General features: G+C 33.9%; 2 protein-coding genes across 3 annotated transcripts in view; one reads left to right on the forward strand and one right to left on the reverse strand.

Annotated features, from left to right (window-relative positions):
* The window catches only part of LOC308501231 (di-N-acetylchitobiase-like), a 37,272-nt gene extending 23,811 nt beyond the window's left edge, over nucleotides 1–13,461 (forward strand). Inside the window, exons 8-9 of one of the 2 annotated variants that reach the window (XR_013993854.1) lie at nucleotides 1,274–1,348; nucleotides 13,445–13,461. The gene's annotated coding sequence lies outside the window, so the exon portion shown is untranslated. Of the gene's footprint in view, nucleotides 1–1,273; nucleotides 1,349–1,584; nucleotides 1,821–13,444 lie in introns of those variants that run through there. The other variant, XR_013993855.1, reaches the window with a different exon arrangement.
* Nucleotides 1–14,780, reverse strand: part of SPATA1 (spermatogenesis associated 1) — a 34,734-nt gene that overhangs the window by 15,025 nt on the left and 4,929 nt on the right. The window contains exons 4-9 of the mRNA XM_081057246.1: nucleotides 14,056–14,109; nucleotides 13,717–13,945; nucleotides 8,178–8,289; nucleotides 7,369–7,429; nucleotides 2,815–2,926; nucleotides 2,000–2,125 (exon numbers count right to left, since the gene is read on the reverse strand). Of these exons, the coding sequence (XP_080913372.1) occupies nucleotides 2,000–2,125; nucleotides 2,815–2,926; nucleotides 7,369–7,429; nucleotides 8,178–8,289; nucleotides 13,717–13,945; nucleotides 14,056–14,109 (694 nt within the window). The remainder of the gene's footprint in view (nucleotides 1–1,999; nucleotides 2,126–2,814; nucleotides 2,927–7,368; nucleotides 7,430–8,177; nucleotides 8,290–13,716; nucleotides 13,946–14,055; nucleotides 14,110–14,780) is intronic.

Genomic DNA, 14,780 nt, shown 5'->3' on the forward strand with positions numbered 1-14,780 from the left:
AAATTTGAACGTCTGCCCTGTATCTAATCCTCCTGCACTGTATAGTATGTACGCACTTTTCCTAACTGGTCTCTCTGCTTCCATCTGGCCTCTCTACAAGCTATTCCATATAGCAGTCATTTTGATTTTTCTAAAATATTTTAAGAATCATGTAAATCCTTAGCTTAAAAATCCTCCAGTGACTTACCACCTTACTGAGAATAAAATCCAAACTCCTTGAATTGGCCTCTGTTCCTTGCTGCAGTTTTAATTTTATCTCCCTCTACATTCCTGCTTATTTATCACACACTCCAACCCACTGGCCTTGTTTCAGGTCTAAGACTGCAAACTCATTCCTATCTTAGGACCGTGACATTCAGTGTTCCTTCTGTTCAGCCTGTTTTTCCCTATCTCTTTCCATGCCTACCTCCTTATTAATTAAATGGTAGTGATATCCCCACAGAAATGGTGTCCTTGGAACCAAAGCATCTCTCCTGCCTCATCACTCTGTATTACGCTCTTTTAAATTATGCTCTTCACAGTTCTAATCAGTAGCTGATATTGTCTTACTTTTTTATTGTCTGTCTGTTCCCCTACCCCCATTAGAAGCAAGCTCCCTAAGGGCATGGCCACATTTGTCTTATTTACTGCTGTATCCTAGGCTTTTAAAACAATGCTGGGAATTGAACACATAGTAGGCTCTATAAATACTCGTGTTTGATGGCTGATACATGCCTTTATCTGGAAATATTCCTGTTGAAGTAGAAAGTGACTGATAATTCTCATTTTATAGAAAGAAAGAATGAGGCACAAAGGAGAAATTTCTTGCCTAATAAAAGGCTGATATACTATTAGAATCCTGGTGCTGTGATTTCCAGTCCATTGCTCAAACTTGTTTGATAAAATTGCTTGTTTAACATTACAACAAGCTATCATTGCCACCACTTCCAGGACACTTTAATATTAGGAGGTAGAACCTTCAGAAATATCTCCTGACAGTGTCTGAAATCTATAACAGGCAGTTCTAGTACTGAAACAATAATTTTCTGTAAATTGTGAATCCTAAACCAGTTAATTCCATATAAACCTTTTACCCTTATAATTCTCAAGAACAACCCAAAACGCAGGCCTCTCAAATCATTGAGCACCTTGTAAACCATTATCCTATACTTTCTCTGCACTGGGTCATTTTTTCCATTTCCACCAGTTCCGGTAACAATGTTTCTGACTCTATTCTAAGAAAACTACCTACTTGTCCTACCTAATTCTCTCATTCATTTATTCATTCATTCAGGTCAGCAAAGCAGACAGACATCCCAAGAAATTCAGCACCTGGGGGAGACTAAGGGACTGCAAGAAGGCTTCTAGAGTAAGTGATATCTCACTGAAATAGAATGGTTAGTAGGAAATAGCCAGGTGAACTGGGAAGATGGGGACAGAAGGGGAAGAGAGGACAGGCAGATGCAGATGGCAGAGGGAAACGTGTGCCTGAAGGCCTGCAGCCAAGAGGAGGCACGCTTCAGATTCTAGCACATCTTTTCCTGGAAGCGTTTCTCGATCTCTCCATCTAACCTCGGTGTTCTTCTTCTGTGTTCCTATGCACAGAGTTCTGTGGTGCCTTTGTCATGGTGTCCATCAGGATGTGGCATTACTGCTTAACTGGATTATCATTTCCCCGGGGGGCTGTGAGCTCTTCAAGTACAGTGACCAGATCGTGTCTGTCTATTAGTATCTCCTCACCCCCTGGAACAGCGGTGAAATTCAGTTGGCACTTAAACTTACTCAGTAATGGATGGCACAACAAAGAAATAAATAAATGAATGTCACTTATGATAAATATGTGAAGTTTAGTAAAAAACACCCAATGTGAAACAGTTGAGCAACGATTTCATGTTTTCCGTGTTGAACTTAGTAGTGTACCACTGAAATCACAACAGTAAAATAGTAAACATTAAAAAGCATAAATACTGTCCACGTTAAGTTTTCTTTATAGTGATAAAAGATACGTAATAAACTGTACCATGATATGGCTTCAATTTGTTTTGTCCAGATAGCTTTTCAACTTTTCTCATTAATTCTTCTCTAATTCTTTCCAAATACCTTCTTTCTTCCTTTACTTGTTTTATTTGTTTGATAATCTTCTCTCCTAAAATATAACCCATATTTATCGATGTCTAAAAGCTAAAAGATGGTCATTTCCTAAAAAATGTAGTGTGTAAAACTTCAAAGTGCTTAAAACAGCAAAATTAAATTTTACCTAAATTCTGTTTCTCTTCCCATAATAAATATAGCATTTGCGCCTATGGAAAACACTGAGTAGTCATTTTAGATTCTAAGAGTGAAACATAATTTACATTATTTACATGTATGTAGATAACACAGTATGTCTCATCTGAATTTACATGTATTTGTAAAACTAGATAATGCTCAAGTAGTTATATTTCTTGTTTTAATTCTTTTGATAAATTTATCTTGGGCCTAAGATATTGTACTTAAATCTTACATGGAAAATAAAATTTTAGAATATATTTTTAAAAGAAATATTACTGACTAAACATATGCAGTAATCAACATACAATTCATATACTTTAAAACAACTTACCTTTTTTGTGGTAAAATATACTTAATAAAATTACCGTTTTAAGCATTTTTAAATGTACAGTTCAATGGATTATGTACATTTACAATATAGTGAAACCATCACCACTATCTATCTCTGGAACTTTTTTAACTTCCCAAACTGAAACTCTATTCTCATCAAACAATAATTCCTCATTAGCATCATTTAATTTTACTTCACAGAATCATCTGTTCTTACAGTTTTATCATACTTACTCTCAATCTGTAATAAAGAAATTTCAGTTATTCCTGGAGTTAAAGCAGATTTCCAAGGAACTGAAGGAAAATCAATAAGATCTGGCAGGGTGATGCTGTCTTTTTTCCCTATCTGTAAGAAAACATGAAATGCAATAAGGTTTGGTGGGACGACATATTAGTTCTCATCCACGTGTAAGCACTTGATATGGTACAACAGCGATGCATTTTTTTACTTATATGGTGATGAACTCCCAAATCTCTGTTTATACCTATGGATTCTTTTTTGTGCTCCAGCTTCTCCATTCCACTATTAGATGGACATTAATCACAGGGACTTCAAACTTAAAATAAATAAAAAAAAACATTATTGCTTTCTAAATGATTTTATTCTAGATTTCCGATTTTAGCTACTTCTTTTAGCAACGTTTAAATTCTTCTAAGATGGCTACTTATTTTTTTTTTTTCATCTTGAGCCAATTTTGATCATTTATATTAGCTTAGAAAATTGGGGCATCCTATCTTTCACATTTTCAAATTTTAGCATACGTATTATTTTCATATATTTCATATACTCTATATTTGTGTTTATATAACCTTCATTGGTCCAAATTTTTATATATCTGCTCTTTGTTGATAAACTGCCTCAAGCCTTACCAATATTGATGTTTCTCCCACTACCACTTTATAGATCTTGCATTGTTTCAGTTCTGCTAGGGCTTTTAAATTCGGTAAGTTACTAGTTTCTACATTTATCTTTATTAAGCCCTTACTACTACTTCGCTCTATTATTCCTTTTAAAGTCTATGTTATTTTTTTTAACTTATAAAAGTCAGGTTCTCAAGGATAATGGCAACCACCTAAATTAGAATCCTTCCACACATCATCCCAACTACTATAAAGGAAAGCAAATAAAATCACCCATAATTTATGCCTACAGCATAACTAGGACACAGAATCCTTTAATTGACACACGCTTTAATTTACATGACAGCAATTTACATGTAATTTACATGTAAGTGGGGAAATAAACCCCCTAGACCAGCAGAGTGTGTTCATGAGCTGATGACTGAGCTGTCAGAAGTGACGATACATTAGAGAACTGTGAACACGTAACACAAAAAACCACCACAGTTTAGTCTGGAAGAAGAAGCCCCTCCTATGCAGTGCAGACATACTGAGAGTAAGAATAAGATCTAGTACATCGGAGCACTTTCTATGAGGAATCCAAAGAAAGGGACTTGTGAAACGTAGGGGGCTAGAGACTTGTGAAGCTATGGGAAGACATAGCTTCTGAGAGACTAGAAAATGCTCTGGAAGTGAGAAGTATTCCTTTAGGGCTACGTGGTAAGGAAAAGGAAGAGAGTAGCCATGATAACAGCTCTGTTGAATTAAATTAGCAGAAAACAAACAAACAAAGAAAACAGAGCCCTTTCCCAAAAGGCCACACTTATTTAAAAATAAATAGATAACTGCATTTCACTGTAACAACAAAGAGGAAGAGGGCCCTCCTGATCTAAGAAGCAGAAAAGCCACCAAAACACCACTCCTTGTTCCTCTATAAGAACACCTGTTATTACAGATACAGAAAAATCCACACAAATGAACCTGTACAAACATTACCTACAAAGTAATCTAGCATCTACACAGTTACTTTTTAAAAACCCTCAAAATTGAGAACTAAAACAAAATTAAAAAACAGGAAGCCATAAAGCAGAGAAAAATTTAACAACATTCCTTACCTAGATTAAAAATAATTAAGCAGGCATTTGCAGATATTAACAAAAACCCATAAATCTAAAATCAAATAACTCAGAATGAAAATGGAAAACAGGAAGATGTGAAATGGAAGATGGCCAAACTGAAGAAATAAATTAAAGAAGAACCAAAATTGTCTTAGAAATGAATAAATTAGCAGGTATCCAAGAAGGAAAAGATATGACCAAATATACAATAAGGATAATGGAGAACCGAAATAAAAGGGGCAAAGAAAAGGAAATAAAGAAAATAACAAAATACATCAGAGAAGTAACAGATATAAAAGGTAAAGAAGATCTGAGATAAGACTAATTGTGGTCCCTGAAAAAGAAACCAATGGAATGGATCTGCTGTTTAAAGTGTTTTCTAAAATTATAATTGATTTCTTAAAACAAAAGAAGTCCTGATTTTCATACTTAAAGGGCCCACTGTTTTTCAGAAGAATTGGGCCTAGAATTCTCAACTGAGATACAGTCTGGTAAATTACTACACATTACAGAATCCTCTGGCTTTCCAGACCGAAATACTCAAGCCAGCTTACAGAAAAAAGAAAATCAGGGTGGCATCACACTTTTTAATAGTAACACATAAAACAAGATATCAGTAAAACAAAATTTTAAAGAAACTCTGAGAAAAATGGTATAAGCCAAGGATGTTATAGCCGATCAAACTGTTCAAGTATCCAGGCTCTAGAGCAGGGATTAGCAGGCTTGGTCAAAGGCCAGAGAGTAAATAATTAAGGCTTTGTAGGCCACATATAATCACTGTCCATATTCTTTCCTCAACTATTCAAAAATGTAAAAACATGAGTAGGTGGCAGCCTCACAAAACAGCCCGCAGGCCATAGTTTCCCCACCCCTACTCTACACAAAGTTTATAATGTGGGAGAAGTAAGGGAATATTGTATATAGGAGATCTTTCTATTATAAACTGAGCTTAATCCAAGCAAGAGAATGAAAAATCTTCTGCAAAAGAACTGGCAGTAAGTGTTGGATATGTTTAGTTATAGATCTGAGACTAAAACAGAGGTGACGCGGATAAAACTAGGAGCACAATATATAAATTTTATATTCTTTGACAAAGTAGAAATAACACAACTAAAAATACATGAGAAGAAAGTGGGGAAAGGGGTGATTTTTTGATTGCTCTGAATGTAACAGGTAGGAGTCAGAGAATAATTTTAGAGGTAACAAATCAAAAGGAGAAGCATCAATTAAAAAAAACAAGAGAGAGAGAGAGAGAGAGAGAGAGAGAGAGAGAGAGAGAGAGAGAGAGAGAGAGGACTAAGAATACTAGCACGAATGTATTAGTATAAAGGTAAAAAAAAGAACAAAAATACAATATTATTAAATATCAGAAGGGGGAAAAGTCCAAATAACCCACATAGTAGCATGTACTAACTATAATATTAAAAAAACTGACAAATTTGACATCAAACATATTAGTTCCATCAATAACATAAATGGATATAACTCATCTACTAAATGAAAAAGATTTACAAAGCTCACAAAGCAAAAACCAACTCTAAGCTGTATGTAAATGACATACCTAAAACAAAATAATCAGAAAGGCTGGCAAAAAGTGGGAAAGAAAGACGATGGGCATAACAAAAATGTAAACAAAAAGAAAGCAGAAAGTGATATACAATAAGGAAGAATTTAGGCCAAAAAACAAATAAGTCCAAGAAGGATACTTCATAAAGCAAAAGTGGTATTAATATTCACTTAAGAACAACTTTGTGCCAAATCAAAATTGAATCAGAAACCACAGAAGATGTAAGGATAAAAAGTAACACGCTAACAACAAGAGATTCTACTGTACCATTTTCAGTCTAAGACATAGCAGAATGTGGAAAAAAATAAGGATATGGAATAATTAAACAATGTAGTCAGCAAGATACACTATAGACGTGGCACACAAGAGGGGAAGATATTTGCAACATACATAAGCGCCAAAGGACTCTCATCTTTCAGAGTATATTAAAAATTCACATTAATCTGAAATCTATGATAGACAACCTATAGAAATACTTGAAAAGGTACTTCCAGACAAAGTTATCAAAACGGAGTCCATAAAACAAAATCATGATCCTACTTTATGGGTAATCCAGGAAATCAAAATCCAAACCTCAGTGAAACAGCATTAAGCATCCACCAGACTGAAAATTTTTAAAGCCTGAAGACAGCATGTTTTATTAATCTCCAGCAACAGCAGAGCAATTATTTGCTGAAGACGGCATGCCTTTGCTCCAAAACATATGTACTGACAGCTCTGTGGGGGCTCAGAGCAGTGACCCACCTCCCTGGGTTTGTCTCAGACCCCATGCAGCATTGCAGCCCACCACACATCAAGCATCACTGGATTAGCTGGACATTAAAACCCAAGTGGCAGCACTATTGCAAGGCTGCTTGAATCACCTGGTGAGCCTTCTCTTGCTTTGGGCCCACTCAGTTGGCAGTCTTTTAGATTACTCGATTGAAAAACAAAAAGATTGGAGCAGCACATCCAAATGTGTTAAATCTCTCTCCAAATCCCAGAGGTCCATCAAGTGACACGTTGTCAATGGTAGCTGGGGCAAGATACGAAAACATTGGCTTTCTCCTCAAAGGGCATACATATCTCAGCAGATCCCAGACCATGGAACGCTCAGAAATTTCACCGAATTGGCAGGCTCCTGAACTTTCTTTAGGCTTTTCTCCCACTCTCTAACCAATAATGTTTAAAAATTTAGACATTTTAATCTGCAGTTTCATTTTGAATTTCAGTATAAATATTAGGCTTCAATACCACATTTTAAGAAACATGTTAAAATCATACCTGACTGTCATCTCTTCTAATGATATTAGCTCTATCATCTTCATTTTTCCAAAGAAACTGACTTAAAGGGAACGAGAGATTTTAAAATATTAAAAAATGATCCCATAAATATTAGCTTTTCGTATTTTATATATTTTATTTCATCTTCTGTAAACATAGATATAACATTAATATTTTTTAAAGTCAGCCTGAGGCAATTATATTATCTTTCAATCTCATTAAACATCAACATAAAGTACATTTAATATCAGTAATAAAATCATATTATATTATAGCTAAGTTAATATCATAGTCCAATGTCTATTGCAAGGTAAATAAGTGGAAATTTTGTAAACATTTTATTTGTGGATGTTCTGTGAATAATTATTTATAAAATTCCTTATATTAATTTCAAAAGATGACTATATGTAGAACTGTTGCTTAAGTACTATAATTTTGAATGAAATGATATCAATGTGAAACTCAAGCATACTAATTATTTACCCATAACCAAGAATCTAATGAGAGGTTGAAAAATTAGTTCTAAGAAATGCAAATGAATGCAGAAATTTTTCTGTCATCAGGTTGCCCCTAATAGTAAGTTTTACAACAAAAATAAATTTAATTGATAAACTATCCATCATTTTTTTGGAGAGGAATGCTGGAATATAACAGCAAAGATCAGAATCAAGGTAATTTTAATTTAAAATATCACTGATTTCACTCATATCTTTGTTCTAGTTAGACATCCCTATAACAGTACCCTAGGATATCTTACTCTTCGTATAGTTTAGATTATGACATGTGGGATCAATATTTATACTAATTACCTGTTTTTGTTGCTAACACAATCATTTGAATCTTCCAGTGATCCTGGCAATTCAGAATTTCCGAACTGGTTTTTTCCAGGCTGGTTTTCTTTTGGAATGTCTTTTCCCTCAGCTGATGTTGACGTTTATCGATGGCAAATAGAGTTCATAACGTTAATAAAATACTAAAAAAAAAGTTTGTTTTTATATGTACATGCTATTATCTTGTCCTGTGGTTCAGAATATCCAAGAAGTTTGCCCTACATAGTACAAGGCAACTATTTCCAAAGTGAATTTCATGAGGTATTTCATGAAAGTGAAAGGAGAATTCTTTGGTCAATTCAGTTTGGGAAAAATTGGGTAAGCAACTCTAACAGGAACACAACCCTACACACACACACACACACACACACACACACACACACACACACACTCACCCGTACTTATTGCAAGATTTCTCTGTTTTTATGTATAATATGAATCTGCAAGAGTGGGGGTAAGCTGGGTGTTATTCAAACTTAATTGTCTTCAGGAAGCTTTTGGCTTTTCAAGTAGTATTCTGAGGAACCTTTTCCAGAAATTGCTGATGTAAACACAGAGCATATAATGTCATTTGTATTTCACACACCTTTCCATTTATAACATCTCTTTTCATTTTAACAGAATTTTTCCATATAGGAAAAAACCTCAACCTGTCTTTAAAACACTAATGTTCTGTATGATCTATACGAACAAAAGATCCATGAACCTGGCAGCGATAATGTAGATTTTTTTCCCCGCTTGGGGAAATCAATTTTTTTAATTGAGAAAAAATTAATGAGTCATATTAATACTTGAATAATCATTTTACAAGGATTGCCACAATATTTTACAACCTGAAGGCCATATTGGTTTAATTTTAGTCTGGCCGCTACTATTTATTTCTCAGCTGGCAATGGAATAATCATTTAAGGACAACAAACAGAAATTTTCTAAAAGGTATATTCAATGTAAAATGAACACAAAAAAATGGATGTCAGCTGTTTAAAAGCTAATAATAAAATACCACTTCCCCAATCCACCCCAAAAAAGAAACACTGCAAAACTCAGTTGATTATGACTACATTTTGATAGGAACATAGGACATGTATCTCTTATTCCTAGTAACAGTTTGGAGCATAATGACCTGCAACTTTCAAAAAAAATGGGAGCGATAACTGTGAAACTGTTTTGAATTGTGAGATGTTTGCCTCCCAAAGAAGAAAGAATTTAAACAAAGAAAATGGCATTTGCAGGTCAGAGTGCTAAAGTATGTAGCATTTTTGGCAACAGTGAAAAGTTAAGTATGATTCTAACACAGTGTTATAAAGCATGGGCTTCAGTAAAACCACAGGGTTCAAGTCCTGGCATTGTCACAGCAGGTGTGACCTGAGGTAGGTTATTTCTCTAACTTCAGTTTCCTTATCTCTACAATGGTATAGTACATGTGAAGTACCCAGCACTGCACCCAATCCTTAGAAGTCTCTTCAAATTCTGATTTCTATTCTACTGCACTTTCTAGTTCAGCTCTTAATTACCTCGGTCTGTTCTCCATATAGTCACCTGAGTTGTTTTTCTGGAACTTAAATCCAATCATGCCACTAATGCTAAAAACTTCAGATGGCTTCCCATTGCCTCCACGATTCCTTAGCTTTGCAATCAAGGCTCTTATAGTCCAAGTCCCTACCTACCTCTCCAGCTGTACTTCAAGGTACTTTTTCCTCCTCTTCCAAACCCCAAATTATAATAGTACTACTACTACTGATAGCTAAAAATTATTGAACCAACTATGCTATTAAGCTAATCCTGAAAGCTCCATTCATATCATAATCTACATGAAAGAAGCCTTCTATAGTAGAGCATTGAATAATCTGCATAGCCAAACATTTACAACCCTGGGTTTGAAGTCAGAACATGAAGGGTTCGCTATATCATCTTAAGAAATGTGGGCTTTCAGTAGCAAACAATGAGTCTTTCAAAGGTTTTTAAGCAGGGAGATAAATAATCCAACTTGTAACAAGAATGATGAGGCTGACAGCACTCTAGAGGATCGACTGGAAAGGAGATTATAAGCAAGGAAGCTAGTCACGATGGTTTTTGAGATTCTTTTACCCTCAAAATCTATTATTCTACAATAAGAAAAATTTGAAAGCTTAAAGTCTGAACAAGTGGAAGAATGATGAAAGCAAAGAAAGAAATCAAGAAAGCATACTGATTTGGGGGCAATGATGGAGTTAAGCATTAAACAGGTTAAGATTGAGGCATGTAAAAAATATAGAGATGTGTAGCACAGACCCACGGGAAAGAACAGAAGATGACTAAAGAAAAGGAATACCCATTTTGAGACGTAAAAATGGGGAAAGCAATATTGTACTTCTTTTTTCCTTCATTAAAGGAATTGTGAAACATACTGTGCATACTCTTGGAATTATAACTGATAGTGTAAAGTAAAAATGGTAAATATGTATTATGGAGTTTATAATGTATGTACAAGTAAAATTCATGACAACAACAGCACAAAAGATTTGAGGGAGGAAATAGATGTATACTGCTGTAAGGTTCTTATACTATATATGAAGTTGTACATAATTTGAAAATAAACTTCAAATTAAAGGTGTATAATGTGTAGCCTAGTGCAGAAGTCAGAAAACATTTTCTTAAAGGGCAAAGCAGCAAATATTTCAGGCTCATGGACCATAATGTCTTTGTCACATTACTCAACTCTGTTATTGTAATGGGCATGACTGTGTTTCACTAAAAGTGAATGAGTGGAGAAAGACATACAATGGAAACACTAACCAAAAAAGAGCTAGAACTGTATTAATGTCAGATTAAGTAACCTTCAAAATAACGACTATTACCAGAGATAAAGAGAAACATTAAATAATAATATAGGGGTTAATTCATCAAGAAGACAATAATCCTAAATGTGCATGAATGTAGTAACAGCTTTAAAATACATAAAGCAAAACTGATCGTTGACGATGTCAATACTCTTCTCTCTGTAATTGTTAGAACATGTTTACAAATTTAAGAATTCCTTTTATTCAAAGAATCATAAAAGAATAAAAAGACAAGGCACAAACTAAAATATCTATAATTAATTATACCACACAGGTGTGTGTGTGTGAAGATATGGCAGAAAAATATATATGTATACATAATGAATCAATATTTAAAAGAAAGAGCAGAAAATGGGCAAAACATTTGAATGAAGGCAAATGCAAATGGCCACTAAAGGTAAGAAAAAATGTTCAACTAAAAAGAATTGCTAGAAAAGAAAAATAAAATATTTGGAATTAATAATTCAGTGTAAGCATTTACAGCAGATTAGACACAGCTAAAGAGAGAATCAGTTTAAGAAAGATTTGGAAAAAAGATCTGAAGAAATCATCCAGAATGTAAAGCAGAGAAACAAGGAGAAAGAAAATGTCTGACAGAATTAAAGGGATATGGTTCAATAGGAACTTTCAGATACTGCTGCTGGGCATAACCACTTTGGAAAACACATGAACTTTCTTGAAATGTAAAAGTGAAGCTGACCATGTGCATACAATGTCAATCCTAGCTATATGCCCTTAAAAGGCACATGTACATTTAGAAGTCATGTACAAGAATCTACATAATAGCATATTTATAATAGCCCCAAACCGAAAACAAACCAAATGTCCATGAGCAGAATAGGTAAATATTACAAATTATGACATAGACATATAATGGAATATTTTGCAACAATGAAAAGAAACTGAAGTACATATGACAACATAGTTGAGTCTTACAATTACAATATTGAGTAACAAAAGCAAGTCCAAAATAAAATACTTGCAATATGATGCCATCCAAATAAAGTTAAAAACAGGCAAAACTGAACTACTGTTAAGGAACATATATTCAGGTTGTAAAACTATAAAAAAAGCAAGAAAACAATTATTTCGAAGTAGTAGTTATCTCTACTGGGGAAGGAAGAAGATGTGTGTGATAAGAGAGAGAGACCCAAGATTGGAAAGTTCTTTTTAAAGAAGAAGAAGAAAAAAATTACCTTAGAAACAGCATTTTAACTTCTAAAAGAATTACAGGACAAATGCATGAAGCTATTTTCTGAAAAATCTTGCTTACAGCACTATGGAATTCTATAGTGATGTAGATCTATATTTATTGGTATGAAATATCTACAATACAGTCTAAAATTAACAGGCTTTAAAAGAGTTTGCATGTAGCCTCATTTTTAAAAGTTAAAAAATATTTTATATACAAGAACTTTAAAAACTACCTGAAAGAATACACCAAAATACTAGCAGAAACTATCTTGGATGGTGGAATTATACTGTTAATCTTTATTTTCTTCTTGCACAAGTTTTGTAGGGTTAATTACTCCCGCCACAGACTTTTTTGGGTTTTGTGCAAGTAGCAGTTCAGGAATCTGGCCAGCAGCCCAAAGTATGAAATATGATACTATTCACGACCTTATGTAGGGCAATTGCCCACTTCAGTAGCCACTTGACCTTGTACTTTTCAGAAATAATGGGATCCCACTATGAATTTTTTCCCCCAGGTGTTTTTTTCCCTTGAACCTTTAAGTGAAATCATGACAGGAAAGCAATATTTAAAACAATGCAGAGAAAGGCCTACGTAAAGGAGGTAAAGAACCATCTCATTGGCATCAAGTAATAAAATAGGTAGATATCATTCATATGTCTCATCAGAAGTAACAAATCGCATCAGAACAATAAATGTTAAATGTGCCTAAGATTAAAGATGGTGCTAACTTTAGAAGATCACTGGGAATAAAACAAACTTAGAATATAAGAATTGCTATAACTGAAGATGGAGAACAATGCAACTAGTTAAGAACAGGTATATTTTGTAGCTGTAATGGCTGTTGTCTTTAGTCTGGGATGGGCGATTCAGTTCATTTAAAAATATTTAGTATATTTGCTTTTCCATCACAAAAAGTTTATTTTCTATATGAAATAAGGGAAAATAATTCAAATAATTTTTTTCAGTTAATCCTTAGAGTGTAGTACTAGCTTTACTTATATATTTATAAGTTTGATTTTTAAATTGCCTACCACTTAAGAACTGAATCATCTGGTAAATTGATGGGTATAATCAGATAAAAATTTTTAAAATCTTTGAAATACAAATGTCTACCAACATTAAAGTTGTTTTGCTTTGATTCAATACTGTTGTCCTGGCTAAGATCTTCCTGGACTTAAAATACTAATACCAAGGTTTTATGCACTCATCATTTCCTTTCTTTTCACTTTCAGCCTTAACTTTCTCAGAAACTGTCATAAAAGAAGTAAAGGTGGCAGAGTTTAAGTGCTGTAAGTATTTTGATTTTGTTTTTATTTTAAAATAGTACTAAAATTGTTTTTTATCTCCCACCTAGTGAAACTATTTTTAAAAATACCCAAATTGAATTGTAGCTTTCCTTTTATACTGCCCATATTTGTAAGGCTAGATTTGCCCAGACTTTGCTTACAACCTGACTGCTAAAATACTATAAAAACCTCTTTGGTTTTCCCACTCCAGTAATCACCTTCTTCTTGATTCTTGTTAAGAAGCTCTTTCGAAGTGTTATCTAAAAACATGGCATCTGTTCCAGGTTCTTTTTTTGACAAAGTTACACTGGCTGGTCTGTGGATTATCCCATCAGCCTCAGCAACATTATTATGAGTCTGCTGTTCATCTAAAGAAACGGTTGATGCTGAATAAATATTTCCTAAATGATCCATTATAGGAAGCAAATACAATTCTGGTTGAAGAGCCTAAAATACATAGGAAATTTAAAATAGTTTGTAATTTAAAAAACAGCAAGTTAAAAAATTAGCCAGTAAGTTAAAAAATGAGCATACATTTTAAATATCACATTACATACATATGGAGGAGCAAATGATTTGAGTTTCAGTTCTGATTCTTGCTTTGACTTTACCTAGAAATAAATGAGAAAAAAAATTAAAGCTTTTGTAATGTTTTTCAATTAGTTTTTACCCTACTTTTTTTTTGCAGAAGTCACATATCTGCAACACAAATCAAATCTAAAAGCTGGTAGCTAAGGCTAGATTCTAGAAAATGTAGAATACAATCCTATTTCTATTTGCTGTACTAAGCATAATAGAAATTCTATGTCATTTAATAATAGTTAAGTATGGCTATCAGTTGCGGGAACTCACTATGTGCCAGGCACTATTCTAAGCGATATTTCGTGTGTGTGTGTGTGTGTGTGTGTGTGTGTGTGTGTGTGTGTGTGTGTGTAAAACAGAGGGTACCAAAAATATTTATACATATTTTAAGAAAGGAAAAAACTATTAAAATTGTAATACTCAAATACGAGGTTTGACAATTAGGTTCAAGAACTTGTTGCAACACTGTTGCTAACTTGTTTTTGATATCAGAGGTGTTATTTATTATGAATTTGTATCAACTGGACAAACAGTTAAGCAAGTTTACTATTTGGAAGTGCTGAAAAGCCTGCGTCAAAAAGTTAGGTGACCTGAACTTTTCGCCAACGATTCATGGCTCTTGCATCATGACAATGCACCAGCTCACACGGCACTGTCTATGAGGGAGTTTTTAGCCAGTAAACAAATAACTGTATTGGAA

Source organism: Rhinolophus hipposideros (assembly GCF_964194185.1).
Source record: "Rhinolophus hipposideros genome assembly, chromosome: 8".
NCBI classification, from domain to species: domain Eukaryota; kingdom Metazoa; phylum Chordata; class Mammalia; order Chiroptera; family Rhinolophidae; genus Rhinolophus; species Rhinolophus hipposideros.